Raw genomic sequence first — 13788 nt, 5'->3', positions numbered from 1 at the left:
TTCTATGTAGAGCACAACCGATAGGCCAGCTGGGTGTTTGAGGCCGATGCTTTTTAAAAAATACAATAAAAGTATACCAGCCTATGATTATTTTATAACATAAACAAACAAGGATCCCTTAAATTAAGATTAGATGACGTTATGTTAGACTCTGGGAACTTTAGCATTTTATTTTGCATTGTTTTCTCATGTCTTATGAACTAAACAATCAATCAACTAATCACGATCAATGCTTTAATTGTTAATGAAAATAGTCCTAGCCATTGACAGCCCACCTGTTACAGTATATGAAGTGCCATAATATTGGAAAAGGCAATGCAATATAAATATACAGCTGCAACAGACAATTATTGTCATTATTGATCTGTCTATTCCTAGATTTATTGCTTAAACATTTCCCAAAGCCCAAGTCTGATGTCTCCTGACCAACAGGACTCAGAAGTCAGAAGACAAAACCTATTAAATTTTGTCAACTTTGCTTTAGAAGTTGCTGAGACGATTAACCAGTTACCCAAATAGCTCCAAGTACAACACCACCATTAAATCTAGCCTCAAAATGACTGTAGAGTTGGGTCAACCAACAGTGAATATTGTAAAATATCAAATAATAATAAGATAAGATAAGATAAGATGAGATTCAGTGCATGACTGGATAAATGTGTCTCTCTAAACTTCTTTTATCTGACTTTGTAGATTGTTAACCTTATGACTGTCAGTAAAGTAATCCATTAGCAGGCCTGCAGGCATGTGAGCAGGGTCAGGATTTAAACACCCTCACCTCCTCACCCCTCCTCCCCCTCCCGGTGACGTGGTGGTTAAAGTGCAACGTGGACGCGGCAAATAACAACACGAAGCCATCTGACACCTGAACCGAAAGTGAATCGTGTCAAACGCCCCCTCCTCCCCTGACTCACCTGTTCTGCCAGCCCTGGATCAGGTTGGTGTATTTACTCAGCACTCCTTCCAGCTGCCTCTTGCGCCCCTGCTGCTGCTGCAAATTCATGCTGTTCCCCAGCACAGCTCCCCGGCTGCCTCCTGCCCCGGCCGGCCCGCCCAGGGAGCCGGAACCGGGGCTGTGCGACCCGCTCCTCCCGGGCTTCCTCGACGATGAGCCCCCGCGGTCCGACGAGGAGGAGGAGTTGGGTTTGTTGGTCCCGGGATGCGGACTGCAGAGCGTCTTGTCCATCCTGGCGACGGGACGGCGGAGCGCAGCAGGAGGAGGAGGAGGAGGAGGAGGAGGAGGAGGAGGAAGAGAGGGGAGGAGGGGACGGGGATGGACCAGAAGCAGCACCAACAACAGCAGCACCAGCAGCAGCAGCAGGGGAGATTTCACCAGCGCATAAGTGGCAAGCAGGGCGATGTGTGTCTGCAGAACTAAAGCAGAGGCAGTGGATGTGCATGGACTGCGCTGCGCCGGTGGTTTGAGCGTCCCTCGGTGCGTGACATATTCCTGGGTGGTGTTTGTGTCCTGCTCCCTCCTCTGCAGTGCGCGGCTGTGTGGCTCCGTGGGTCTCCTCCAGCGTTTTCCTGGTAGGAAGGCAGAGCAGCGCGCAGACACGCCCACTCCTCTCTGGACCAGCCCCCGGATATTACAATGCAATCCTATTATACATATCCTCAAACCCAGAAAGAGTAAAAAAAAAAATGTAAAAAAAAGAAAAAACAATACTGCAAACGCCAGCAGGAAAAGCCTCGGATGAGTCATGTATGAGGCTGATACGTGTCAGGACTTTATTTATGATAATTTCAAGGGCGCCCAGCCAACAAGATGAAAACATCTGAATGTTTTTAAGGAAAGTTCAACCACAACCCTGAAATTTACTCACATAGAAAAACACAGAGTTTGGAAACACACCACTGGCGCAATTATGGTGCAATACATTTGGTGGGTTATTTACAAGAATAAATTAGTGGCAATGTGCTACTGCATTAGTAGAATCCTGGTTTGGTTTACTGATAATGTGTAATCACTTTTAGTGGCTCAAGGAAACGCAGTGTCACTCTTTCAGCCAGTCCATTACTTTGGTATGAAATGTTAATTGCCATGAAATGAGACATTTATGCTCCCCTCAGGATAAATAACTTTGGTTTATAGCAGAATACCTGCAAAATTAATGACATTCCCAACAGTCTCAGTCGCACTAATAGCTCTAATTAGCAAATATTAGCATGCTAAAGCTTTGAACATGGTAAACATTACACCTGATACTTAAGTATTTATCTTTTTCTTTGGTCTGCTTTATTGACAACAATCCAATATATGAATAAAATCTAACATATTAGTCGTTGTTAGGGATATGTTCCAGGACTTATTTCTATCATAGTTTCACAGCTTGTATAAAAACATTTAGAAAATATTAGAAAATACTGTAGGACCTAAAAACTACTGAATAAAATCCTCAAAGGAAACAATCCAGTGTTTTTCAAGAAGCAAACCAGGATGACAGTATCGTAGACATTCAGAATTATGTAACAAACAAAAAAAAACAATGGTTACATATAAGAGATGAAGAAAATGTAGCCGAAATATTCATCTGAATATTTATTTTGGCTGATTAAAGAGATGCAGGGGTAAGATCACCCTTTCGTATCAAAACTCTATGTAATGTTTTTTTTTTTAGTTTATTTGATGTTTTGGGAGGGCTTTGAGACTGTTAAATTATTTTTTTTCCCCATCAAAGTATTATATAACCTATTCACATATACGCTCACACACACAAACACACACGACAACCAGGATGAAAAGGACACGTTAATGAAGACCAGACGGAGGAGCACTGCAGGCTATTAGGAAGAGGCAGATATTGCGCTGAGAAATTGAAGGCATGCCTCGATGAATCTCAATAGGACACTTAACAGAGCACAGATAGATTCCTGCTGCTTGTCCACCACAAAGCAAAAATCAATACAAGAGAGTAAAAAAAAATCCTTGTGCAACAGAGTCAATGGTTTGTTAAAAGCTCATGCTGCGTGTCAAGCTCAGGTCAGCTGCATTTCATTTTGAGAGGTCATGCCAGTTTGACTCTGTGGCTTTTGTTCATTTTCAGTTTAGACTATATATATAAATCAAAGCAAAAAGAATTGATCATCATTTCAAAATAAAGGCATTGACTGTTTTCTAAACCCTGCCCCTGAATAGAGATTGCAGCCACAACCGGGCACGACAGGTGTGTTTAGCCTCGTGTTGGAGCGGGGAGCATGGGCCTGCAGAAAGAGGAGAGGTGATCCGTGTAAGATGAATTTGAACTCAAAAGCAAAAGTGATGTCCAGCTAACTACCTACAGTATTATTTCTTCCCAAAGACAATGGGCAGAGAAACCATCTCTGGGAAAAGTTTATTTGGTGTGTGTTTGATTTTTTTGGTTTGGCCCATGCCTCAACCGTTAACATGGAGGGGCAGGGTTTGAATTTAGGGGAACTGTCATGTCGTCCATCTTTATATACAGTCTTTTACACAAAGACCTCAGCTCAACATTTTCTTCGACAAACTCAGCGTCATCGCATTTAAAATCATCTAGATCTTCGTCATCATTAACCTTTCCTCTTCATCCACTGCCTCTCCCCATTCGACCAGTCATCTTCATCATTATCATCCCTGTGATAAGCACTTTGAAACATCTTGCATCATCATTGCCTCAGTTGCCGAAACAGAGCGAGCCGCGGCCTCCATTTCCTCACCTCAGCACTGTACAACATGAAAGAACTCATTCCCCAGAGCTGTGGTTCGATGCGTTTCTTTTCCCCGGCTACTCACTGACATCGCACCAATCTCCTCCATTACAGCCCTGCGTCAGCCCAGTCAGATTTATGGCAGCTGTGACTGCCCGAGGCGGGCCCTCGTCATCTTGCACTACCAGTCCGCTCTCGGCACCAGAGCCATTAACGTCTAGAAGGAGATACCTTAAATCTAATAGCTCTGAAATGTCAGCTTTTTAGGAACTCAGAGCAACAGTATTGTTTGTAGTTTGATAGAAACACATTTTTTAGTTTATGTATTGGCTTAAGATAGTTTTAAGTGTTGAGTGTTGAGATATTCCCAAATGTCAATCTATAGAGGATTTTTTTTTAAAAACATTAATCCCTTTAGAATCCTCTTTTTAACTATGACCTCAATAATAAACTTTTTACACCTGTCACCAAACCCAAAACATAATGAGCTCCATAATGATAGATTGTTAGATTATAAAGATATACCCAATAAAGTGGCCATTGTGTGTAGATATACGTTATATGGGTGTAATGTTCTCATGTCCACATACTTTTGGCCATAAAGTTTACTAAGATATGGCATTTAGAATATTTCAGTCTGTTGCACTAGCAAACTTTGTTCAAGCAATATTTTGCTGCCCCGCACATTTGGCATTCAGATGTCTGACAGCCTTTCAGAAAATAATTGACGATTGATCCCAAGGCTCAGCAAAGAAAAAGCCCTGGACTCAGCTTTAAAGATAAAGGAGGGTGAAGAAGTCCTTCATCAGCACACGTTCTCATCGCTTAGCTCTAATGTCCTCATTTTCACAACACAATATTTCATAGCTTTTAATGGATCCTGGCATCTCAAAGGCGACGGTGGTGAGTGGCAGGACATGGAGGTTTCGTTCGTTGATACAATATTTCACAATAAATGATCATTGCTTGGTTAGTGCACATTTGGAGCAGGGAGTCAGAGTTTCATTTCATTATAGATCTCATCGGTGTTCGACTGAAGCGTGTCTGTCCTCTTTCCTGACACACACAAGCCACATACATATCTCCCAAACCAAAAACCCAACAAAAACGTACAGAAAAACACGACTGACCTTGGTTTGTTTCTGCGTCCCGCTGATGCTGCATTAACAAAGAACAGCTGGATCAGATTAGCATTTCACCTGGTCTAATTGTTCCTGGCAACTGCAGGAACGGAGATTATCTCGAGTCTGTTTGTTTTGGGAACATTTTATCTGCCTGTTGGAAACTCTGCTGCCAGCCAACATGGCTCCACAAAATGTCTCTCTGGGAAGAAGCTTATTAAACGTGTGACATGAGCTTAACTTCCTCTGGCGGCTCTTAACTTTGGTTTTACTTTAATGTGATCTCAAAAATGTAATGTTGGGTCATATTGGGTATAATTGCATTCCAGTTACAGTTATTTCTGTTGGGGTTTCATCTATAACATTATAAATTACATGAATAGATGCTTGACTTCTAAAAAGCATGTGTATGTTTGCACAACAGCCTGCATTATTCACAAAGAGCAGAAACCTCGCCAATAACTACTTAATGGACTGGAGGGGAGCTATTGACCCTGTACGCTGACAAGGTCAGCAGACTCTGTGTGTGTGTGTGTGTGTGTGAGGGTGTGTGTGTGTGAGTGTGTGTGTGTGTGAGAGAGACTGTAAGCTGAAAGCAGGAGAGAGGGATTTTATAGTTCAAGGGTGCATGTGGGTGCATTTGACTCTCTGCTTGCTGCCTCCTTCCGTGCTGGGCTGAAAGATGAAGTCATGCATATTCATCACAGCAGCTATGCTCTATGATGGCTAGAGAAGAGTATGGAGGCCCAGATTTTTTTCTTCTTTGAGATTTTGTGCGTCAGGAATCGTCAGCTAGCCACCGCTCTGAAAGTCAGAACACCTCTACAAGAAAAGAGGATGGATGATTAGACCAGTACAGCGACAAAAAAGTACTTAGCATCTAAGCATCCACAAGACCATAAACCCAACTGCGTACAAGACACTGAACAGTGATTCTCAAAGTGCGGCCCAATGGCCATTGGCGGCCCTCAGAAACTTCTTCTACTTCTGTAGTTGCTGAATGTGACATGAAATGCACCCATTAGATTGTAACCATCCTCAGTCCCTTTCAATAGTTTCACCCTTGTTAGCCTACATTAAAACAGTTACTGCAAACTGCATTCCCCCAACAAGAAGGAGTGACAACATGCAGAAAGCTACTGGTTGCATGACAACTAGTAGCAGCTTGTGAGTGTCGGTGGGTATTACGTTCTGTGATCAATGCTAGTGCTGTTATCGATGCGATCCGAGGGAGTCAGCACCATAACTCTAACATGTTAAGAGATGTTATGTTGATGTATGTACAAATTTGTAATCAATGTGACTCATCACTACTAATGTAATGATATAATACCTTTTAGAACAGAGTTGCTTTACGATTACAAACAAACCAAGTAAAAAAAGTAAAATCAAGTGAAAGCAGGCAGCTCAAGTAAAATCAGGAAACGTTATGTTTTTAGTAATGTTTTGAGAAGGAACTTGAACAAGGACTCTTGACTCAGACAGCCTCATTTCCTCACACAGGTCATTCCTGAGCCTCGGGGCCCTGATGGCAAACGCTCTGTCCCCTTTAGTTTTCAGGATGGACTCTGGAGACAGAAGACCTCTGCCTGAGGATCTCAAAACTACTACTACGATTACTACTACCATCACTACTAACAATTGTAGTGGCCATTTGTCAAACGATAAAATCAAACACAGAATCAAAAAAGGCCACTGGTGCACCATGTTTATATGATTTATGCAGGCAAACTTCTTTCCCTGGTAAAAAAAACCATAGGCTCACACAGGTGCATGCTGGTCCTGCCTACCTGCCTACCTACCTGTACAGTGTCAGGTGCCCACAGTAATACCCAACTTACAGCAAAACAAACAAAATATCAATTATGCCAAAATCTAAATAGGCTAAACAAGAAAATAAAGTAAACAAATAAGCAGCATAAGAAAACACTATCAAAATCTAACCTACAAAAAGGAAACAAACAAGCAATAGTAGTTACTATCAGTACAACAGCTAAATACTAACAACGATCAAAAGCTCATACAATAATAATGATTATAATGATAATAATAATAATAATCTGTTATTGTTATATATAGTAAGCTGATTTATCTCTTAGGCATCTTAATGTTAAATAAATAAATGATGACGTTCATGGAATGGCTCCCTAAATTAGCGCTCAGTAATAAAAACCCCTGACATGGAGCGCTTTGTACATTTCTGTCTAAATCTTCAAGGCACATTCATTTGTAGGATGTACCTGGTTAATGTTACTTAATAAAGGTGGAAATAACGAATTAAATCCTTTTGTCCAAAGATTTATAGTCATTGACTTTGTAGTTGGTTCACTTTTTTTTCCACAGCTAACTGAATGCGTCGCCATTCAGAAGCACTTCAGTACGTACGACAGTATGTGAAGGTATCACTGTTCTAAGGCACTTCAGGGTGAATTTATTGTGTCCTTGTAGAATAATATTTAAAAGAAAAAATAATAGGGAACGAGATAGCAATGTGCAGGTATTCTTCTCCTCTTTAGCTCTATTATAGTGTTTCCCTTTGTCTGTTTAATGGGTGTGTGTGCTTAATAACCAAAATGATCAAAGTTTAATTTCACCAAAAGCCATTAACTATCGGCATCCTCTCCAGCAAAAACCTGAACTGTTTGCTAAATAGTGTTAAAGAAAAGATTGTTCCTATTGTTCCTGAGAAAAGGAGATGAGCGAACAAAGTAATAGTAGTAATTTAGTCATTTGTTCTGCTTTTTATAGTCAAATTTTCCTTTTGATTCGTCAAATCTATTTCTGTCTGCAAGCAACTGACAGCCGAGTTAAAGGTCACATTAAAGTGGTTACACTAATGAACCCTACACTTTCAGGATGATCACTTTCTTCCTTATTAAATCACCTTAAAGGACCCAAAGGTGGGCAAAGATACAGGAAGGCAGTGACAGACTTTCAGAAAAAGTGGCACTAAAGCGTTCCGTGGGCTCAATTATCGCTCAGGGCCCCCAGTTTGTGCTCAAACTTGGCACTTGGGTTTGTCAGAGGAACGAGGAATTAACAGCTAATGGCTTCGCTTGATTTCAGGCTTTTTCTGTTAAGCAGACACTGCAGAAAGAAACTGCTGTCAAAATTTGACAGGCTGAGGACGGTCAGTTCCCTGAGGCTTGTTTCAGAGGGATGAGAGCAGAAGACACTGTGACAGAAACAACACCTAATATCTTTTCTTCTGTGCTGTCATTGCTCGCCACCCTAATATCCTTTTCACAGACAACAGGAAAACACACACATCATTCAGATGCCACACGAGCACACTCACCCTGCAACTTTCACTACATTTCTTGTTTTTATGCCTCTGATTTCCTTGTGTGTTCACCCTCTTAGTTAAAATAACTTAACTTGACATATGCAGATGCATTTATTGCAGCAATAATGGCTTCTCTACAGGCTAATTAAGATTTTACTGCTTGCAAATGTCAAGCTGGAGTTGTGGTAACAAGTCGTCAAAGCATCAATAGGCAAAACAGGCTGTATTTCAAACTAATTGTTGCCTCAATCCACAACGTAGCAGCAGAAATAAAAGTACACAGAATGCAATCAGTGATTTACATCAACATCAGGTTGGTGCATGTGGAGATATTTCTCTGAAGCACATTAGAGACACCTACTGGCCAGAAAACTAACTTGGGTTTAGCAGTGACAGTCTACAGGGTTTACACTTGGCCTAGTTGAGAAAAGGATGAGATCATCTTCAAGATGATGTCATTTTATGTGGATGAATTGGGTGCTTTGCCCTAAAAAGCTAAAACACAGTACACACATATTTGGTCAAGACTGAGTTAAGTCCATAATCTGAGCTCTTGACATTTGCTTTCTCATCTCTCAGGTTCCTTTTGATCCTGTGGATCCTGGTCCTGGCCCTGCTGATGTGGTTCTCTGGTTCCTGTGGATCCTGGTCCTGGTTCTGCTGATGTGGTTCCCTGGTTCCTATGGATCCTGGTCCTGGTCCCGCTGATGTGGTTCTCCACCAGCCAATGGATGTGCGTCTGTCCAAGGCTACAGCCTGTCCGTCCTTGGGAGCTGGATCTCTCCTTCACTGTGGTGCTCCCGGAGGTTTCTCTTTTCCCACTGGGTTTTTTGAGGTTTTCCTTCCCGAAGAAGGAGGGTCATAAAGGGCAGGTGATGCCTCGGACAGATCCACCGGACTGATCCATTGGCCTCATCGACTGCTGGACTCTTTATTAGATTGTTTGTTCGCTTACACTTGTTTATTTCAGTGAACTTTGTAAAGCACTATGAGACACTCTGTTGTGATATTGGGCTATACAAATAAATTGAATTGAATTGAATATGAATTGATCACAGTAATGATACAGCCTACATTTTGCAGTAGCCATACAAAGTGCTGCACTTTCAGACAGACAGACAGCTAAAGAAATGGGCCTTATTAACAGAAAACCGATGGTAAACAATGAAAATAATGATGGTTTCAGCTGCTTCAGTGTCAGGGTCCTGGTATTGTGAATGCTGGCTCCCTGTCACACTGTCATTCAGTGCTTACTGAGACACCTGAATACAACGGAGCCATAAATAATGTTAGTATTTATCACCTGTGCTTTTCCTACTATGCGAGTTAAAATGTCAACAGGTTTACCTGCTCTGCCCCACGCAGCCAACAGACACTGTGGGCAACTAGCTAATGGGGCATTTAGCAGCTGAGTGTGAATTTCTACTCACAAGAAGAGCTAAAAAGAGAATAATTGATGGACTTACATTCATCGGGTGAACACAAGCACGGCTCCAAGTGAGTCATGATGTCGCTCCACGACTGCTGGATGTGTGAATAAGCTCTGCTGGCTAACGTGTTCGCCATTTTAAGGTAAGAGCTGATGTGTCTGAGCTGAGTTGCCCCCAAGTGGCCAAAAAAATTAGCTATTGCAGGTTTCAGCTATAGCTAGTTGTTATTGTTAGCTACGGCTAGCTTTAGCCAAAGTTAAGGTGGCTGACTTTTTCACTAGTTGTTCCAGTAATTAAGTGAAAAATATTTATTTTGAGAAACTGGCATCTCTGTAACGTAGTTTCCCGCCCCATATAAAAGAGGTAGTAACTACATGTAATCACAATTGAGGGTAATTTAATGAATGTAAATTAAGCTAGTGTGGCTAACTGGCTAGCACCTGCTAGCCTAGCTTAGCAGGCTAGCAATAAGCTAACTACGTCCCTGCCTCAGACTCCGGTGATATTCATGTCACATATTTCAATTGTCATTTCTAGATTAATCTGATATATCAATTTCAGTGTACAAGTTGTATTAACCAGCAGTCGATAGACATTTAAACCAGCACATAGCAATAAAATAATTATAATCAAGGTAAATTGGTAAAACAGGGAGGTGAGTTTAAAGACCACCATTTTATTTTTGGATACTACATTTTCACCACCTGAATTACCTGCACGTTTTAGATATTATGTTTGGTCAAAATGTGCAAGTAAATAGAGTAAATAGACAGCCTAAAATAATAATAATACTACATTTTTGCAGTTTTATTACTTGAAGTTAATTATTCGTGCTTATGTGGACTGTTTTCCCTCTGTAAACATATTTCTTTTCAACAAAGACAAGAAATTGGACATATATTTAAGGCCAGATTCGTCTGATATTCCCTAGTCTGTAAAATAAGAAAGAAAATAAATCAACACTGACACATTCTTCTTTCTTCATTGTCCCTCCATCTTAGACCAAATGTTCAGCTGCCGAGTGTGATGAGGAGATGGCCGTCTGTCTCTGATGTCTTTATCATAACGCTCAGATTAATTCATTAAATCATTACAGGCCTGTACATTTATAACAATCACTCCACTTCCTGCTCCTAATTAGGAGAATAATTTGTCTTGTTCTGGTTCCACCTCTCCGACAGGCTCGATTCTCTGTAAAGGGCAAAGAGGATGCTGGTGACACACACACACACACACTCCTCCCATCCATTCCTCTTATACCTGCTGTGTTTTAATGTAATGAGCTTTTATAATGCAGCTCATCAGTATGCTGAGGGGAACCGAGGTCCGGCAGTCTGGATCAAGTGGAGTCATACTTTGCTGTACTCGTACACTCAAGGGCATTACATTAGCATTGATTATCCTCTACAGCACCCAGTATTTATAGCACAGAGAAAAATAGGGAAGGCTTCAACTCACTGTCTATTAATGACTAGACTCCCTCTTTTAATCAAAATGTCTCATTAAAACACTATAATGTGTTATTATTGGCTCCAGCAGGTTTGTGTGCACCCCAGAGCTGCATCCAAAGTCATCACACACTCAGTTTAAGGTGATAAACCGTGGGAACTACATCTCCCAGAATGCCACAGGGGTGTGTTTTGGTCCAACCACAGCGCAGCACGGGTTGACCATGTGTTGTGTGACTGCCACCGGACGGCTGTCTGTGGAAAGTGCAGCAAAACGTGCTCAGTGACACACACACACACACACACACACTCACTCACACACTCACACACACACACAGCCATGCAGGCAGCTCAACCCGGACTGAGAGCAGCAGCAGCAGCAGCAGCAGCAGCAGCAGCGGCGGCAGGGATGTAAAGATGGATTAGATAATTATGTGCCTCGGTTGCTGTCATCAACATGTTCCCGGGAGTTTTCTATGCACTGCTGGCGGGTTTCCTCGGGGCCGTGGCGTCGTCGTCGGCCAAACTATCCCTCGGAGCCGACTACCTGAAGGGAGTCTGCGAAACCGGACTCCGGACGTGGGGAGAGCAGCGGAAATTTAGACAAGCGGACGAAACTACAGCGTGTGACCGGGTGAGGCATCGCCGCAGTTAAAGCCGCGTGAATTATTAACTCGGATGGAGGAGGAGGAGAATGGCTGTGAATTATGCAGAGCCGACGTGCATGCCTGCGGGGTGGCGGGGTGATTTCTCATGGAGGAAGTTGGGGGGTTATCCCCGCCTCGCCTCTCCTCTCCTCTCCTCCCCCTGACTCCCCCCCCCCCTCTGACTCCCCAGCATCAGCACCATCAGCAGCATCACACGGGGGAGCCCATGCTGCAGCTGCGCTCTCGTGCTGTGTCCGCGTGCTGAATGACATTGCAGCTCTTACCAGTGTGTGTGTGTGTGTGTGTGTGTGTGTGTTTCTGGTGGGAAAAGGGGGTCAGGTTTCTTGTGTGACCTTCACGCCGTCCGCACACGTGATGTCAGGAACATCTGCATGCAGCTGTCTGTCTGTCTGTAGCCTCAAACGCTGGAAACGTCAGTGACCTTTAAATATGAGGGATAATTAAAACAGCACATGAGGTCGATGTGAAGGTGGAATGTTTCACTTCAGACATACAGGGGAAACAACTACATAACAATGTTCAGTGTTCATTTTCATTTGTAAACAGTGTGTTAGGTGTGATGTTTGAGGCTGGAGCTTTCGGTAATAGTAATTTATCCATATTATATGTAATCTATAGTCTTCGATGGTGGAAAGTTACTAAGTTTGCATCCTCCTGTAATGTACAATTTTAAAATAGGCCTACTAGTACTTTAAAGGAGATTCAGGTCTATTTTATTTTAGTTCATTTATTTGACAACTAAAGTTACTTGTTATGTAACAGTTGTGAAATTTGAAGCATCGCTAGAGATCAAACTACGCAACTGGATACAAAGTAGGTTTGTTAATTTGCCTCAGCTCGATCAGCCACAGCAATAAAATGATGCGTATGTGTTAATTTTGTCAGTAATACTTATATATTCTATATATTATTCTATGATCAGTGCAGAACTTTTACTTATAACTGAGTATTGTTGTTTTACAATGTTTCGATTATTACTTAGTTAAAGGATCTGAATACTTCCTCTGTCATTGCTGAGGACAAAGTTTTAGGTGACGGTGGACTGAATGGTTTTGCACTGTTAAATGTTCCTTTTATTTAAACTAAACTTCACACAAGCTTTTCTGTCTGCAGGGTTTTCAACTTACAACCTACAGCTCTGAGTCATCATGACACATCTACTAAAGCACGACTGTGCAGGAGAAATAATTTTGTCAGACAGCTGCAGATGTTGTGCAGAAAGCTGCAGTCATTTTATACAATTAATTCAACTATTTTAATTGTTTTCCAGCTCCATATCCCTCTGAGGCTGCTGTGTGGCGGGCTGCTTTTCACCTGCAATGCTGTGATGTGGACCTTCCTTGCCAAAGCACTCAGGTATTCCTCTTCCTCCACCCGAACCACTGTGACCACCACCGCCTCCAACTTCATATCTTCCGTAAGTAACAGTCTCTCTGACAGGACGTCCTACACCCTCTTAACTGTGTTTCCTCTTCAGTCTCAACACTAAAGGCTGTAGTGGAGTTTAAGGTAATTTCAGAGTGACCCTACATCCTTTCGTCCTTATATAAGCTGCTTTATTTTAGAAAATAGGCTGAGCTATATTCAGAGGTAACTTGTCGCAGTTATTTAGGCTTCTCACAGGAATTTCTTGTCAAAGTTCAGCGTGGGCTCTTATTTAAATGGAGCGGTAGAGCCTCATTTACTTTGACTAAGAAGAGCTCCTGATTTTATGTCCCACCCGCAGGCTTTCCTGGGGCAGCTGATCTTCGGTGAGGCTCAGATAACGCTGTGGTGGGTTGGGATCTCCCTGACCTTCTCTGGCCTGTTGGTACTGCAGAGGGTTTCGCCGCAGGATGGACAACAGAACGCAGTCGCCAAGAAGGACGAATAATATATCTGGTCTCCACTAGCTCAGGTTAGGGTGGCTCCAGCTGGCTGCAGGATGTGGGGAGTTTTTGCCGATATCTCGTCTGATTTTAACATGTGACCAAAGCATAGTGAAGTCTTAAAAGTAGATTTAGTGGATTTTGTTCTTGTACAAAAGTACATTTATTGAATTAAGACTCTTTTTCTGCACTATAATGAAAGAAGTAGAATCATTTCAAAATGTGTCGTTCCTGATTAAAAAAATGAAATGATTTATTTGGAATAAGTGACTATTTATCCTTCAGGTTGCAGTTTGAG

The 13788-nt window shown here is 42.1% G+C and overlaps 2 protein-coding genes across 2 annotated transcripts in view; one reads left to right on the top strand and one right to left on the bottom strand.

Moving 5' to 3' along the window:
- Positions 1 to 1484, bottom strand: part of LOC139215701 (oxysterol-binding protein-related protein 10-like) — a 68891-nt gene extending 67407 nt beyond the window's left edge. The window contains exon 1 of the mRNA XM_070846743.1: positions 915 to 1484. Within this exon, the coding sequence (XP_070702844.1) occupies positions 915 to 1186 (272 nt within the window). The 5' untranslated portion in view covers positions 1187 to 1484. The remainder of the gene's footprint in view (positions 1 to 914) is intronic.
- Positions 1485 to 11411: 9927 nt separating this feature from the next.
- On the top strand, positions 11412 to 13495 carry LOC139215611 (transmembrane protein 42). Its single transcript, XM_070846620.1, has 3 exons — positions 11412 to 11588; positions 12893 to 13039; positions 13349 to 13495. Exons 1-3 carry the CDS (start codon positions 11412 to 11414, stop codon positions 13493 to 13495), a joined length of 471 nt encoding a protein of 156 aa, XP_070702721.1.
- The last annotated feature ends 293 nt before the right edge of the window (positions 13496 to 13788 follow it).

The sequence above is a fragment of the Pempheris klunzingeri genome, chromosome 16 (assembly GCF_042242105.1).
Source record: "Pempheris klunzingeri isolate RE-2024b chromosome 16, fPemKlu1.hap1, whole genome shotgun sequence".
In the NCBI taxonomy this organism is placed as follows: Eukaryota; Metazoa; Chordata; class Actinopteri; order Acropomatiformes; family Pempheridae; genus Pempheris; species Pempheris klunzingeri.
This window is presented reverse-complemented; position numbering and strand designations above follow the sequence as displayed.